The sequence below is a fragment of the Nomascus leucogenys genome, chromosome 10, assembly GCF_006542625.1.
Source record: "Nomascus leucogenys isolate Asia chromosome 10, Asia_NLE_v1, whole genome shotgun sequence".
NCBI classification, from domain to species: Eukaryota; Metazoa; Chordata; class Mammalia; order Primates; family Hylobatidae; genus Nomascus; species Nomascus leucogenys.
Window position 1 is genome coordinate 49452319 of NC_044390.1, and position 17719 is coordinate 49470037.

Sequence of the window (17719 nt, forward strand, 5' to 3'; positions counted from 1 at the left end):
ATATGTGCTTGCAGGCAAAGGCCACATGTTCAGAGAAAAATATATTAAAATTTTTAAAAATATTCAGAACTCAGAAATGTATGGATTTTACATGTTTGTATAAAATTTTTTATTATGACCAAAAAAACGACCCTGTAATCAATAACATTGCAAATTTAAAAATAACTGAAAGTGTAGAATTGAATTGCTTGTAATAAAAAGAATAAATGCTAGAGGTAATGGATATCTCATTTCCTCTAATGTGATTATTATATCGAGTATGCCTGCATCAAAATATACCATATATGGCATATATATATACACATATTATGTATCCACAAAAATTAAGAAAAATAAATTTAAATGTGAAAATAAGAATAAAAATTTAACCTATAGGAACAATATTCTTTAACTTATTGGCAATTTAAAGCCACTGGCAAAAAAGATTGCTAGAGATGTCAGTCCATTATCTTACCAAATAGTGTATTGTTACCATCTTTTACCTACACCCTTGAGTAAGGGAATAGGTTAAAGTTAGTGGCATAAGAACACTTCATTGAATTCACAATAGTATTTAACATGTTAAAAATGTTGAATTGAAAAGCTAAGTTCACACATAATTTATAATTTAAAAATAGACTGCATGTTATTCCATAGAAGTACAATTAATAAAATAACATATGGCTAACTTAATTTTAACTAAAGAATGTTTTTCATTCATAATGCAGAGAAATATTATTCTGAACACCTACCTCATGCATCACTCAATATTATAAGTTAACCACAAAAAGCCTCTCTACCTAAATTTTCCTCATGCATCTTACATTTTTATGTCTGTATCTTTTCATAGAAAAGGTCATAAATAATGCCTACCTAATAAAAAAGAATCTCATATCTTTTGTGCAGCAACAATTAGTCACATGCTTTCACATGTGAATACACCAGGAATGATGAAACAGCATGAGTTGAACACATTATTCACTTTTAAAAAAATCTGTATTTTCAAAAAAAAAGTACTTTGAATGCAATTATAACCCTCCCAAAAATATTCTACTTTTTGAAGTTGTATACAAATGTTCAGAAAAATTTTAGTTTGTATTATTTTCCATACTCAGCACTCTGATTTAGTGTAATGTCTAAAGCTTGAGTGGCCCTAGATATTTCTACTGTGAACTATTCCCTGATATTTACATGGACTTAATTTTGGATTGAATATCTTTCATATTTAATGTATCTGCAAAACTATATTTTAGTATGAACACTTTGGTGTTTTATACTTCCTATTCTTGAAAAAATGTTGTTCCAAATTCATTACACTTGCAGGGTTTTCTTCAATATGAACTCCCTGATGTTCAACAAAATTTTAACAACTGCCTGAGGGTTTTTCTCTAGTATAAAATGTATACAATAAAATCTGTGGTACAAGATATTACAATCCTCTTCATATGTGTAATGCTTTTTCAAAATAAATGCTCTTCTATACTTTAAAGACATATCTTCTGATAGATCTTCTGAGAGTAATTAGACTTTTAATGCTTTTATTTACTATGAACTCTACAATTTTGAGTAAGATGTGTGCAGGTATTAATGGCTTTTTTACTTTGCCTATATTTGTACATTTGTTCTCAAGTATAAATGCTTTCCTGTGCAATAAGATGTGAGCATTGTCGAAGCTTGGCCACGTTGTTCACACTGGTAGTTTTCTCCAGTATGAATTATCTTACCTACAATCAAGAGTGACAATCATTTAAAGGCTTTTTCACATTCTTCACATTTCTAGGATTTTTCAGCAGAATGATTTTCTTTAAAGTTTGAGGTACTGTCAAAAGCATTAGCGCCTCTCTCACGTTTGTAGTTTCTCTCCAGTATGAATAATCTTATATCTATTAAGAATTGAGGGCTTTTTTAGGCTTTGGCACATTATTCATACTTGTAAGATTTCTCTCCAATGAGTTATCTTATCTGTGGTGAGGTGTGAGGACCGGTTAAAGGCTTTGCCAAATTTTTCCCATTTGTAGGGTTGCTCTCCAGTATGAATTCTCTTATGTTTAGTTAGGGTTGAGGACCAGAAAAATGCTTTGCCACATTCTTCGCATTTGTAAGGTTTTACTCCAGTATGAATTACCTTATGTTTAGTAAAAGTTGAAGACCGGTTAAAAGATTTGTCACATTCTTCACATTTATAGGGTTTCTCTCCGGTATGAATTCTCTTATGGTTAGTAAGGATTGAAGACTGCTTAAAGGCTTTGCCACATTTTTCACATTTGTAGGGTTTCTCTTCAGTATGAATTATCTTATGTTTAGTAAGAGTTGAGGACCAGTTAAAGGCTTTGCCACATTGTTCACATTTGTAGGGTTTCTCTCCAGTATGAATTATCTTATGTGTAGTAAGGGTTGAAGATTGGCTAAAAGCTTTGCCACATTCTTCACATTTGTAGGGTTTCTCTCCAGTGTGCATCCTCTTATGTCTAGTTAGGGTTGAGGACCATATAAATGCCTTGCCACACTCTTCACATTTGTAGGGTTTCTCTCTAGTATGAATTCTCTTATGTTTAGTAAGGGTTGAGGACCAGATAAATGCTTTGCCACATTCTTCACACTTGTAAGGTTTCTCTCCAGTATGAATTGTCTTATGTGTAGTAAGATTTGAGGATCGATTAAAAGCTTCACCACATTCTTCACATTTGTAGAGTTTCTCTCCAGTATGAATTATTTCATGTGTAGTAAGGGTTGAGAGTTGCTTAGGAGATTTGCTATATTCTTCACATTTGTAAGGTTTCTCTTCAGTATAAATTTTCCTATGATTAGTAAGGGTTGAGGACCAATTAAAGGTTTTTCCACATTCTTTACATTTGTAGGACTTCTCTCTATGATAAATGCTTTTATGCTGGGTTTTGTGTGAAAGCATGCAAAATGATTTGACACAATTTTTACATTTGAAAGGTTTCTTTCTAGTATGCCTTATCTTATGTCTGTTTAAATTTATAAATTTATAAAAGACTTTCAAATATTTACTACATTGAGATGCTTTGCCCTGGGTAGTTGTGACACACTGGTTAAGTCCATTATAACCTTCTTTGTGTACCTTACACTCATCCACACTTTTACAACCTTTTCTTAACTGTAAATTCTCATGTCCATATTTTTCATATCTTCTCAGTATTGCTTTTTGAAAAGAATCTTCCATGCCCTGCTCTGGCCAGAGGTCTTGAGCAAAATGCGGACATATACCTGAAAAAAAATTAAAAATTATAAATTACTCCACTTACTAGACTCACATGAATATAGTTTAAAAATCTTACCTATAAAATTATACAAACTACATAAACAAGATGGCATTGCAAAATACCACAGGCCCTAATTCTTTCATAGACATAAATGTAACAAAAACATACAGACCAAAATACATCTGTGGAAAATTCATAAATGATTTAAGTGTGTGCAGTGTCCCACGTAAGCACAATGCAAAAAAACACACAGAAGAAAAAGAAAAGTCTGTTAAATTTACCCAACACATATTTTCCTGGTTCCCACTATAACATAGTGTCTTTACAAGTAAATTGCCAACTCTTGGTTTCTGTTTTAAAAGAAAGGTAAAATACTGGCACAATCATTGTCATTTCTGGCTTTTAGGGTTTTTTCCTGACACTGGTTTCTGTCTCTCATGACATAAAGTACTGAAAGAAATGGTGGTATATTTTGGAATGAGAGTTTGAGTCTGCTGAGACCAAAGAAAAATGTTACAGCAGCAGAGAGACTGCAGTACCACAGAAATGGAACAAGTGTAGCAAGTGATGACTGACACTACAAATTAACATGAGTAAACTCTCTTAACTAAAGAATAAACATAAAATTTCAGACAACACATATCCTAAGAACATGTTTAAGAAACTCTCATAATCACCAGCCAAGACAATTGTTTTCAGAATATGCCAGGACAAAGCTACATTATAAAGATTTTGACAAGTAGCTTTTTTTAATGTCCAAATCTCGATCAAGGATTATAATATATACAAAATAGGACAATACAATCCCACCAAAAATATCACAAAATTTTCTGAAAGAAACCATAAAAAAGATGTATACATTAATTTTAATAATTGGTAATAAACTGAATAATACTGATTAAAACAGGAACAGAAACAACTACGGAAAATGAGATAAATGAGGGCGAGAATAAAAAATATTTAAGGTATCAAAAAACAGAAACTGTGGAGATAAAATATACACAAAAAAACTGACAGATCCTAAAAGTAAAAAAAAAAAAAAAAAAAAAAAAAGATGTAAAAATAAAAAAGCTCAACAAACTAGAATAACAAAAGGATATTTATAACAAACACATAAATAAGCACAGTTTCAAAAGTCACAGACAAAAAGATTACCTTTGAAGCTGCAAGACAAAACTGATGTGCCAGGCCAGGCACGGTGGCTCACACCTGTAATCCAGGCATTTTGGGAGGCCAAGGTGGGCTGATCACCTGAGGTCAGGAGTTTGGGACCAACCTGACCAACATGGCGAAACCCCATCTCTACGAAAACTAAAAATTAGCCAGGCTTGGTGGTGCATGCCTGTAATCCCAGCTACTCAGGAGGCCGAAGCTGAAGAACCACTTGAACCCAGGAAGTGGAGGCTGCAGTGAGCTCAGGTCATACCACTACTCAAGCCTGGCTGGGGGATACAGTGAGACTCTGTCTCCAAAAAAAAAAAAAAAAAGAAAAGAAAAAAAGTGATGTGCCATTTACAAACATACTCTTATAAGATAATCAGTGAACTATTAACAAAAATTTTGCAGGCCATAAGGGAACTGTGTGATGTAGCCATGAAAAAAATTGTGAAAAAAAAAAGCTTTAATTAATTGAGAATAATATCATCAGCGAATCTGTCCTGCCAAATAAAAAAAGTAAAAACCTTTAAAGTAACCAAATTCTAAAAAAGTATATTGGAAGTGCATATGCCCTACATATAAAAGGTGCTGAAAACAGTTCCTTCTACTGAAAATAACATGATTCAAATAAAAACACAGAATCATATAAAAATACATGATTTTCTGGGAAAAATATGCAAATACACAAAAGTCAAATTTCTTAGCATTACCCTAGTGGTGCAGAAAACATTTTTAATTATTCTCTGAAATTTGAAGGTTAAAAGCATAGAAAACATTACAAATATTCATTAATGAATCTACAATATAAAAAGATACAATTAACAACATCAATGACAATTTGAGGGAAGGTATAAAAAGAACAAATTTTTGTATGCAACTTAAGTTTCTTTATTTAGCAGACTAAAATATGTTGTTGTATCTTTTAGAGGTTATATGTAATTCCCAACGTACCACAAAAATATTTGAATAAATACACAAAACAAAATAAGTCAAAGCCTATCAATACAACTATCAAAAAGACACAAAGAAAGATGGAAAGAGAATAAAAGACAAAGATGCAAGAATCAAATAAAATACTTAATAAAATAACAGTACGTCTTTCTATTTCAGAAAATTATTTAAACATATATAAAATTAACTTTTAAACTCAGACATACTTTCAATAAAGTTTTATTAAAATATTTTAAAAACTGAGATTCATCTTGCCTTTCTACAAGAGTCAGTTGAAATCTAATGATAAAAAAAGACTGGAAGAGGCAGGAAGAAAGTAGACATTCCATACAAATATTAATCAAATGAGAGCAGAAACAGTCAAAATAATCTTACACAAGCTACATCTTAAGTCAAAAATTATAATATTTTATAAAATGTACTTGAAATTTAAACTCCAAAGAAATAAAGGACATCAAAAAATAATAGATTCATTCACTGGGAACCTATGAAAAATTTGTGTATATTTGTGTGTGTGTATGTGTGTATGTGTCTGTGCACGTGCGCAGGTGTGTGTGTGTGTGTGTGTCTCACATTAGGGTTCCAAATATATAAAGCAAATATTGACAGAATGGAAGAAACACATACAAAGCAATGTAATTATAGCAAGATATTTTAATACCACACTTTCTGTAATAAAAATAAAACAAGAATGTTAATAAGGGAACAGACTACTTAAAGGCAATATAAAACAATTATTCCAAACAGAGTTATGGAGAACACTCCTCAACATCAGAATACACACCTTTCTAATTAGCTCATACAACATTTTCCTTGATAAACCACATCTTAAGCCAAAAAGGAAGTCTTACCAAAATTTTTAAAAGTAAACTTCTATAAACTACTTTCTATGAGTAAAATGGAGTACGAGTATAAAACAATAAGACAGAAAAACTGAAAAATTTACAAATATATAGAAATTAAACAACACACCCTTGAGTGTGCTTTTAAACAAAGGCTGAAATAGTTAATATTGTGAAAAGGTCCATCCTGCTCAATGCAACAGACAGACTTAATGCAATGTTTTTCAAATTTCTCATTGCATTTTTGAAGAAACAGGAACAGCAACCCCAAAAGTATATAGAATCTCAAGAGACAATAAAGTACCCAACAATCTTCAAAAAATAAAAGGAACAATGCTGGAGGCATTAAAGTTCTTGATTAGATCACATTACAAAGCTACAGAATTAAAACAATTTGGTATGAGTATAAAGGTGAAAAAGTAGACTAATAGAATGCAGCACATATATAAACTTTCACATACATGGTCATATAAGGAGTCATTTACATAGTCATACTTATTGCAGCATTGTTACTGTAAGCCAATAGGTAAAAGCAATGCAGATTTCTTTCACCAAATCATTCAGTAGATAATTTGAAATATAAAAATTCTGCAATATCACTCAGTCTTCAAAAAGCATGAAATATTGTACGAACTATAAAGATAAATGTTGATGGCATTATGCAAAATGAAATGAGCCAGCCACAAAAAGACAGATTTTATAAGATATATGAAGGAGTTACACTCTTAGAAACAATGAACAGACTGGTGTTTGCACAGTGCCATAAAACAGAAAAAATTGGGGCCAGTCATGGTGGCTCACACCTGTAATCTGAGCACTTTGAGAGACCCAAGTGGGTGGATCACCTAAGGTCAGGAGTTTAAAACCAGCCTGGCCAACATGGTGAAACCTCATCTCTAATAAAAATACAAAAATTAGCCAGGCATGATGGTGGGCACCTGTAATCTGAGCTACTCAGGAGGCTGAGGCATGAGAATCAATTGAACCTGGGAGGTGGAGGTGGCAGTGAGCTGAGATGGCACCACTGCACTTCAGTCTGGGTGACAGAGCAAGACTCCACCTCAAAAAAGAAAAAAAAAGAAAAAAGTGGTAGTCAGTATGTATTAAGATTTAGCTTTGCAAGATAAAAGCATTCTAGCAATATGTTGCACGACAATGTCAAGATAATTAGTATGACTAAACTGAATATTTAAAAATATTTTGTGGTAAATTTGTTATTCTTTTTGACAAGTAAAAATAAACAATACCCAAAAGAGATACAGAGTTATGATAGTTTTAAATTATATTCAAATCCAAAAGTGTTTCTCCCACATAAAAATCATATAGATTCATAAATAGGATGTTGAAATTACAAGAATTTTATAACTACTCATCTACACAGGATTAGAAAAACATTCACAAAAAACCTATACAACAAATATACAAAAAACAAACAAACAAACAAAAAAAAACCAAGGGTAGCCGGGTGCAGTGGCTCATGCCTGTAATCCCAGCACTTTAGGAGGCTGAAGAGGGTGGATCATGAGGTCAGGAGTTTGAGACCAGCCCGGCCAACGTGGTAAACTCCGTCTCTACTAAAAATACAAGAATTATCCGGGCGTGGTGGTGGGTGCCTGTAATCCCAGTTAACTGGGAGGCTGAGGCAGGAAAATCACTTGAACCTGGAAGGCGGAGGTTGCAGTGAGCTGATATCGTGCCATTACACTCCAGCCTGGTCAACAAGAGCAAAACTCTGTCTCAAAAAAAAAAAAAAAAAAAAGAAAAAAGAAAAAAAAAGGATAACATTTATACAGGCAAACAAACATAGAGATAATTCTACTGGAAAAAGACATATGGCTGATTCATATTTGATTTTGCTCCACATGGTCTTAAATTGTACAAAGTTAAATATTGTCATGCACAATTATGATATATACTAAAACGTCAAAACACAAATATCAGATGTATGGTGGCATACGTTAGAATATATAACACAAAAATATAAAATTGCAAAAAAAATTAAAACACGAAATGTAAAACTTATTAGATACCATCAAGTAGATCAATATATTCATTAAGGGAATCTTAGAAGAATATGGGAAAAAAATAATACAGTGGTTACTTGAAAAGGTGAGAACTTCCCAAATTTTGATGTAGTAAAAGAAAAAACAAATTTGTAACCAAGAATATTTGATTTAAATCTATTTCCCTTTAAAAATAAGATGAAAACTGAAAATCTCCAAAATAAAAGTTGAGGGAGTTCATCACCACTAGCACAGTTCTACAAAAAAATGCTACATGATGGCCAGGCACTGTGGCTCATGCCTGTAATCCTGCAGTTTTAGGAGGCCAAAGCTGTCACAACACTAAAGACCAGGAGATTCAGATCAGCCTGAATAATACAGCAAGACTCTGCATATTAAAAAAAGAAATGGGCCAGGCGCGGTGGCTCACGCCTGTAATCCCAGCACTTTGGGAGGCCGAGGTGGGCAGATCACGAGGTCAGGAGATCGAGACCATCCTGGCTAACATGGTGAAACCCCGTCTCTACTAAAAATACAAAAAAAAAAAACAAACAAAATCAGCCGGGCATGGTAGCAGCCGCCTATAATCCCAGCTACTCGGGAGGCTGAGGCAGGAAAATGGCGTGAACCCGGGAGACGGAGCTTGCAGTGAGCTGAGACTGCGCCACTGCACTCCAGCCTGGGCAACAGAGCAAGACTCCGTTTCAACAACAACAACAACAACAACAAAGAAATGCTAAAATGAGTCAATTTTATTTAAAAATAAAATAATACTGGATGGCATCATAAAACCATATATAAAAATAAAGCTCTCTATTAAATGTAAACATACAAATGTAGAAATCTTTACTATCATAATGAGGACGCATAAAACCCTTAAAGCTCTTCTGTAGAATATTTAAAACAATAAAAATCTGCATAAATGTTAATACACAAAATAATTTTTAATATTAATAAACTGAAAAATATAGAGGTATAATTTTTATATTCAACTGAAATTGTCATGAGATTAAAATATATTTTTAATTTTTAGATGTTTTACGTAAACTCCATTTTTAAGATGATGTGGTTTGGCCGTGTCCCAACCCAAGTCTCATCTTTAATTCCCATATGTTGTGGGAGGGATGCGGTAGGAGGTAACTGAATCATGGGGGCAGATCTTTTCTGTGCTGTTCTCATGATAGAGAATAAGTCTCATGAAAGCTGAAGGCTTTATAAGGCAGTTTTCCTGCACAAGCTCTTTCTTTTGTCTGCCACCATGTGAGACATGCCTTTCACTTTCCACCATGATTGTGATGACTCCTCAGTCACAAGAAACTGTGACCAATAAACCTCTTTCTTTTGTAAATTGCCCAGTCTCAGGTATGTCTTTATCAGCAGCATGAAAACAGACTAATATACAAGATGATTATGAAGATAATATTTATAGAAAGTATGCAAAACAAAATTTAAAAAATAATTGAAGCATGTCACTACACAATTAAAATAAAAGTTAAGGCAATAAAACGGTAAATAAGAAAAAACATACCACTCAAACACATAAAACAATAGCAATAAAACTAGTAATTTCATTTTAAGAAATAATTTTAAATATAAATTAATTAAACTACTTAATAAAAATAAATGTAATCTCAGGACTTTGGGAGGTTAAAGTGGGCTGATCACTGGATCTCAGAAGTTTGAGACCAACCTCCGCAATGGGGCAAAACCTTGTCTCAACCAAAAATACAAAAAAACCAGCAGGACATGATGCTACACACTTGTAACCCAGCTACCTGAGAGGCTGCAATCAGAGAATCTTCTGAGTTTGGGAGGTTGAGGCTGCAGTGAGCCACAATCACAACACTGCAAACCAGCCTGGTTGAGAGAGTGACACCCTATCTCAAGAACAAACAAATAAGGCCTGGCGTGGTGGCTCACACGTGTAATCCCAGCACTTTGGGAGGCTGAGGCAGGTGGATCACCTGAGGTCAGAGGTTCAAGACCAGCCTAGCCAATATGGTGAAACCCCTTCTCTACTAAAAATACAAAAATTCGCCAGGCATGGTCGCACACACCTGTAGTCCCAGCTGCTTGGGAGGCTGAGACAGGAGAATCGCTTGAACCTAGGAGGCAGAGGTTGCAGTGAGCTGAGACTGTGTCACTGCACTCTAGCCTGGGTGACAGAGTGAGACTTCATCTCAAAAAACATAAAAAAATAAAAAATAATAAAGTTTGATTATTTCCTTAAACCACGTGTGGAAAAATCTTTTAATCAGACATAAGAAGATAACTTTTTTTGTTTTTGGAGTCAGTCTCACTCTGTTGCCCAGGTTGGAGTGCAGTGGCATGGTCTCCACTCACTCCAATCTCCGTCTCCTGGATTTAAGTAATTCTCCTGCCTCAGCCTCCCGATTAGCTGGGATTACAGGCACCCACCACCACGCCTGGCTAATTTTTTGTATTTTTAGTAGAAATGAGGTTTCACCATATTGGTCAGGCTGGTCTCAAACTCCTGACCTCATGATCCACCCCCCTCAGCCTCCCAAAGTGCTAGGATTATAGGTGTGAGGTGCCGTTCCAGGCCAGATAACTTCTTCATCATTTAAAAATATATAGGGGAAACATATGACAATAATCTTGGTGCCATTCTCTTAGATACAACATTAAACGCATAAGCAACAAAGAAAAAAGCAAAAATTTAACTATACTACACTTCAAAATTTCCGCACATGTAAGTAAACATTTAATAGAGGGATAAGGCCTCCTAGAAAATGGGTGAAAATATTTACAAATCACATGTGACAGGAGTCAATATTCAAAAAATATAAACGACTTTTAAAACTAAACAATAAATTTGAATGAATTTATTTAGAAATAGGCAAATAATTGAAATACATTTTCATCAAAAACACAAATAAAAAAATTTGAAAGGACACACAAAATTTCTAATTTGTAGAGAAATGCATAAAAATCACAATGAAAAAAAAAATCCCTCACATCCATTTAAACGGCCACCATTAATTTTTTAAAAACACCTAATCTGTTGATGATGCAGTAAAACCCTTGGCCAGGCGAGGTGGCTCACGCCTGTAATCCCAGCACTTTGGGAGGCTGATGCGGGCAGATTTCAAGGTCAGGAGTTCAAGACCAGCCTGACCAACATGGTGAAACTCCATCTGTACTAAAAATACAAAAATTAGCTAGATGTGGTGGCACATGCCTGTAATCCCAGCTAATAAGGAGGCTGAGACAGGAGAATCGCTTGAAACCCGGGAGGCGGAGTTTGTAGTGAGTCAAGATTGTGCCACTGAGCTCCAGCCTGGGTGACAAAGGGAGATTCCATCTCAAAAAAAAAAAAAAAAGAAACCCATGTGGATTGTTGGTGGAAAACAAGGATGCACATATTATTTTATAATGTTATACATGTACTTCAAATAACTAAAAATAAAATTATCAAATACAGCAATTACCTTTATGAATCTATATCTAAAATATGCAACAAAAGACCTTGAAGACATGTTTGATAGAATGGAATATTATTCAGCCTTAAAAAAAAATCTTGTCACATTTAAAGATACACTTTGAGAATATTATGTCCACTGAAATAAACCAGTAACGAAATGATGGATGTTATGATTTTACTTATATGAAATATATAAAATAGTCACACTCATAAAAACAGAAGGTGGAAAGGTGTTTGTCAAGGGCTAGAGAGAGAATAAAACAGGTAAATGTTATTTAAAGGATATTGAGTTTTAGTTTTACAAGATGTAAAATTTCTAGAAGTCTTTTGCATAACGATGTGAATATAGTTAACATGCCTGAAATATACAGGGTTTTTTTTTTTTTTTTGGAAACAGGGTCTCAATCTGTCACCCAAGCTTGAATGCAGTGACACAGTTATGGCTCACTGCAGCCTCACAATCCCAGGCTCAAGTAATCCTGCCCCTCAATCTCTCAAGTAGCTGGGACCACAGGTGTACACTACCATGCCTGGCTATTTCTTAGAAAAAAAATGTTTGTAGAGAGGGTGTCTCCACATTTTGCCCAGGTTTGTATCATACTTTTGGGCTCAAGCAATCCTCCTGTCCTGGCCTCTCAAAATCCTGGTTTTAAAGATGTGAGCCACCACCATGCCTGGCCCTGAAATGTACATTTAAATAGATTTAAGACGGTAAATTATATGTTAAGTGTTTTTACAACAAATATTTTTTTAAAAACTGGAAAAAATACAGAATTATACATCTTTTTAAAAATTACCTTCAAATCACGAAAGTGTTTTTCTCACACAAAATACATATTTATCATTAAACACATGGTGAAAATAAGACTATTTCCAAGGCTACTCACTTAGACAAGATAAAACCAACACTGAAAATGAGTTAAGAGGCTGGGCACGGTGGCTCATGCCTGTAATCCCAGCACTTTGGGAGGCCAAGGCAAGCAGATCACCTGAGGTCAGGAGTTCGAGACCAGTCTGACCAACATGGCAAACCCCGTCTCTACTAAAAAAAAAAATACAAAATTAGCCTGGGATGGTGACACACGCCTGTAATCCCAGCTACTCAGGAGGCTGAGGCTAGAGAATCACTTAAACCCGAGGGGTGGAGGAGGCTGCAGTGAGCCAACATCACATGCACTGTACTCCAGCCTCGGCAACAAAAGCAAAACTCTGTCTCAAAAAAAAAAAAAAAAAGAAAAAAGAAAAAGAAAATGAGCTAAGAAAGAATATATACAAGTAAACTATAACCAAATTTGGGTCATATTTGTAGACATAAACACACACATATAGATAATCTGACTATGACAGACATATGGCTCATTTATCTTTTAATTAAACCCGACAGTGACTTAAAGTATACAAACAGAATTGCCAATTGTCTAAAATTATAATGCATGAAATCAATAGACACAATAAACTGATATTAAGAAACTTGCACTAAAAAACACACTAATATAGAACTGCAAGATAATAATGAAAGAAATGTTTACTCATAAAATCTAGTTGGCAACATTAATGTACATTAACAAACAATTCGTCTAGATAACTGCAATGTTTGACTGTAACTGCATTCAGGGAAGGCAGGTGTTTTAAATTAATGGCATCTATTATATAGCAATAAAATTTCAGAGTAAATGCAGTAAAATCATAATTAGGAGATGCTAATGAGAAACTTTCAATAGATAAGCATTTAAAAGAAACTAGTCTCAATTTTTATGTTTTAAATACATGTTATTTTACACAAAACTACTGTAATCCAAGTTTAGAAGCAAAGAATTGTCTTGCATTGCTAAATTATGTATATATTTAGCAGAATATGGTTAGAGCCTCATATACAAAACAAATATTTGGGGAATAAATTATGCTATTATTTAGATATAGGCTGATAAAAGTGGTTGAAAATTCTATAATTCCTTTATTTTTGAGATGGAGTCTCCGCTCTGTCTCCCAGGCTAGAGTGCAGTGGCATGATCTTGGCTCACTGCAACCCCCACCTCCCAGGTTCAAGCGATTCTCCTGCCTCAGCCTCCCTAGTAGCTCAGACTACAGGCACATGCCGCCACGCCTGGCTAATTTTTTGTATTTTTAGTAGGGACGGGTTTTCATCGTGTTAGCCAGGATGGTCTCAATCTCCTGACCTCGTGATCCACCCACCTCAGCCTCCCAAAGTGCAAGGATTACAGGCATGAGCCACCGCGCCTGGCTCTATAATTCCTTTTTGCCTGCCTGCATACTAATTATCTAATTTAATTCAGGCACAACATGCATATTCTAGTGTATTGCCCTAAATGTCTGAATCTAAAATTACAGACAAATTTGAAGTAGAAAACAGTAAAAATTTATATGGAGAATGACATTAATAAGATAAAAAATTAAAGGTGCCTTATTTGCTTATCCTCTGACAGCAAGAAAATTTGTCAGCCATTGCTGACAAAAATGCCTTTATGAGAGAACCAGGCATCACGGTTTGCACCTATAATGACAGCTACATGGTACATGAAAGTTGGAGAATTGCTTTCGGTCAGAATATTAAGACCTGCCTGGGTTATGTTACAATACCCCAGATCAAAAATAAGTGCCTTTAAAAGAACTCTGAGATCCAGGAAAGGAGTTGTGAAACTCTGCTAAAGCCCAAGATTGAAGGTAACCCTTTTTAGAAGGCAAGCCCTCATTCAGGTGGCAAACTACAGAACTACTCTTTTTGGCTAAAGACAAGAAATTGTTCCACTTAACTTGGTTCCCCTGAGAATTTTAAACTTACTCTGTAAACATCCCAAACTCTTCCCAGTCACAGTCTGGGGGAGGTCCTGCCTTTCCATAGGCCTGGAGAAAGACACCCATTTATAGCCATGCTGGCAGGCCTGCAGACCTCGACCTTTACTGTGGTCCCTGAAGCAGTTCCATGACTCAGTTCCAGCTCCCTGAGCCATAGTTCATGGCCGGTTTTGCCTATGTAGAAAGTCAAAGTTACCTGGGAAAATCCTCTCCTGTACTCAGTGAAAGCCATGCTCATCCTCATCCTGATATAAAACTCACCATATGCAGGCCTGACTGCAGAAACCTGCCCTTGGGTCTGCCCTGCACAGCAAAGTCCTGAAGGATATTCAGTCTGTCCAAAAATTAAATGAGAATTACAACTATCCAAGCTCCTTTTAACAAGACAACTGAAGGTGGACCCTTGTGCAAACCCAGCAGCCTTAAGGCCAAGCTACAACCCCTCTAAACTACAAACCCAGAGGACATTGTATCACTCTGGGGGCCCAACAAAAATACATTTTTACTTTCTGAAACCAGTTTATAGAAACTCAAAGAGGTGTTTGCTCCTTCAAATTTACAGACACTAATGCAAAACCAGCTTCTATTTTAACATAGCTGTGAAAGCATGTAGAAGACAAAATAGTCAAAAGAAAAATTTAAAGTCATTGAAATTGAAGACCAATAAGTAAAATGTTGCTGTTTGTAGATCATGTAATCATATATATATGTATATATAGAGAGAGACAGTACATTAAAACCTGTTTAAACTAATGAATACACTCAGTTAATTAGCAAAATATAAAATTAATATACAAGTATAAGTTATGGTTCCATACACTTAAACTATCTGATAAAATAGAGGAAAAAAACTTATGTACAATAGCAATGAAATACTCAATTTTAGAACAAATTTAAACAAGGAGCTCATAAATCTTTTAAGTGAAAGATATATCAATGAAAAAAATTAGAGAAGACACAAATAAATTTTAAAATATTTTATTTCTATTGAAAGAATAAGTATTATGAAACTGCCATATTATCCAAAGTGACCTGTAGATTCAATGAATTCCTTATCAAAATTCCAGTGTTTTTCTTCACAGTAATGAAAAATGCAATCCTAAAATGTACGTGAAACTACAATAAACTGAATAGCCAAAGCAATCTTGAGGAAAAAGAACAAAGCAGAAGGACATCCTACTTTATGCTTTCAAACTATATTTCAAGACTATAGTAATGAAAACAGGATGAAATGTGCAGAAAAATAAACCAAAAAGAAAAAACTCAATAGAACAGAAACTACTACTCTCACACATTTCAGACATGATGCAAAAAGAGAACTTAAAAAACAGTTTAACATAGAGTATCTCAAAATTATGGAGATAGATCTGCCTGTCCACAAAACAAGAAAAAAGAAGTCAGATTGTACACTCTTTTGTATGCCATGAACAGTACTTCGGCTGTCACTGTAAACTTGAAGGAAGATCACTGAAGGGAAAGTAGAATTCTTAGATTTTACAGGCATAAGCAGAAGATGCCCCTATGTGAGAGTATAACTTAAAAAAAGATTTAGGCTTCTCAGAAACTATTTCCTTTGGAACACAGCTTCCTAAATCACTTTAAAGAGCGGCTTTCTTCTTGACTTTGGACCTCTCATCCATGTCATCTGTTGTATTCACTCTCACCTACCTGGGGGTTCATCCACCATCTCATGTCGCTTCATATTCCAAGGCTTTTTCCCTTGCTCCAGACAGGTGATCAAGTCTGGCTTAGAGACAGCAATACCTGTTTTATTAAAAATAACTAAATGAATCTTGCTAATATTCTTCAATTACCAACTTAGTAATGTGCTCAGTAAAGATGATATAATAGAATATGCTAACAAATTTATTCTAATACACTAATTTATAACAGAAATTTTTAAATATTTAGAAAATATTTTAATTTTTTAGGTTCTTAATTTCACTGCCTGGTACTACTGAATCAAAAATTGGTGATGCCAATTAGATTTTAAGGTGTAACAATATTTTATGCCACTAAACTTCTGAAATTAGCCTTAAAGTGCAGGACACAGATTAGCTCAGGAATGTGGAAAGTTCAGGTCAAGATGAAACATCTTGAAGAAATTCCTTTCTCAACAGACAAATCCCCAGGATTTTCTTGAAAACAGAAATCTGAAAGCATAAATTACCAGAAAACATTCTACAAAAGAAAAATAAAAGCTTTAGTTTATGTTAGGAAATTTGTATTAAAGTTATCCTCACCCAGGAAGGCCAGGTTTCTGTAGTTCTCTAACATCACATTTCTATATAAATTCTGCTGTGCAACGTCCAGGTGTTGCCACTCCTCCAGAGAGAATTCTATGGCCACATCCCTAAATGTCAACAGTTCCTGGAAAACACACATGAACACACATATTTACAAAGTGGCTATGGGCAGAATTTTTCATTTGACTCAAGGTAAAATTAGAGTAAATAGAACTGGTTCTGACTTATAAGAGTGATTGAAAATTATCCAATAAAATAACTGTCAACACACAAACATTTTCTAATGTATTCTCTAACTCTGAGAAAAGAGAGTGGCAAAATATCCACAACATCAGTGTATATGTGATACTTGTCTGGATGATAACATGTAAAATTGAAGGCATAAACACTAACATACATTTTTGAGTGCTACATTTACATAATACAGAATGAGTTATGTATATTTTTCAGATGAAAAAGACATAGTTTTTTATATTTTTCAGACAAAAAACTCAAAACTCAAAATCTTGAGTTAGAAGGTACCATTCAAATTTTAATGTGTACAATAAACTGGACATCTTGTTAATGCAGATTTTTTTTTAGGAGATCTGAAATAAAGTGTGAGTTAATGAATCTCTCTACCTAGCTCACCAGTAATGCCAATATTTTGGCCCCAAAAGACTATTTTGTCAAATATCCAGTAAGTGGAAGAGCCTGTTTTTTTTTTTTTTTTTTTTTTTTTCAGTTTTTCTAGCCTGTAAACAAAGATGAGAGCTTTCATTTACCAAAGAAAAATAAATGCAAAGAAAACCTAAAAAAAAAAAAAGAAAGACAAAAAACAAAATGCAGCCAGATTAAACGTGATGGTTTATGCACATCAGCTCCATAAAGATACTTAATGAAGAGAAAAATAATTCTATAGTGAAAAAATCTGTAAGAGAGCTTATTGAGTTATTAGCATCAACATCAACTGCACTAGGACAAGTTTTTATAGTGTGCTGATGCACCCAGAAGGACACGACATTACTACTGAGATATTGTACCCACTAAAGTAAATTACAGTCTGAATTTAACC

At 34.3% G+C, this 17719-nt stretch overlaps 1 protein-coding gene across 1 annotated transcript; it reads right to left on the reverse strand.

Moving 5' to 3' along the window:
• Positions 1–1500: 1500 nt before the first annotated feature.
• On the reverse strand, positions 1501–16813 carry LOC100588037 (zinc finger protein 254). The gene is given in 4 exon segments (XM_030820294.1): positions 1501–1927; positions 1929–3210; positions 16088–16183; positions 16663–16813. Coding segments are annotated over 4 exon segments (1548 nt in total). The 5' UTR covers positions 16805–16813; the 3' UTR covers positions 1501–1899.
• Positions 16814–17719: the final 906 nt, after the last annotated feature.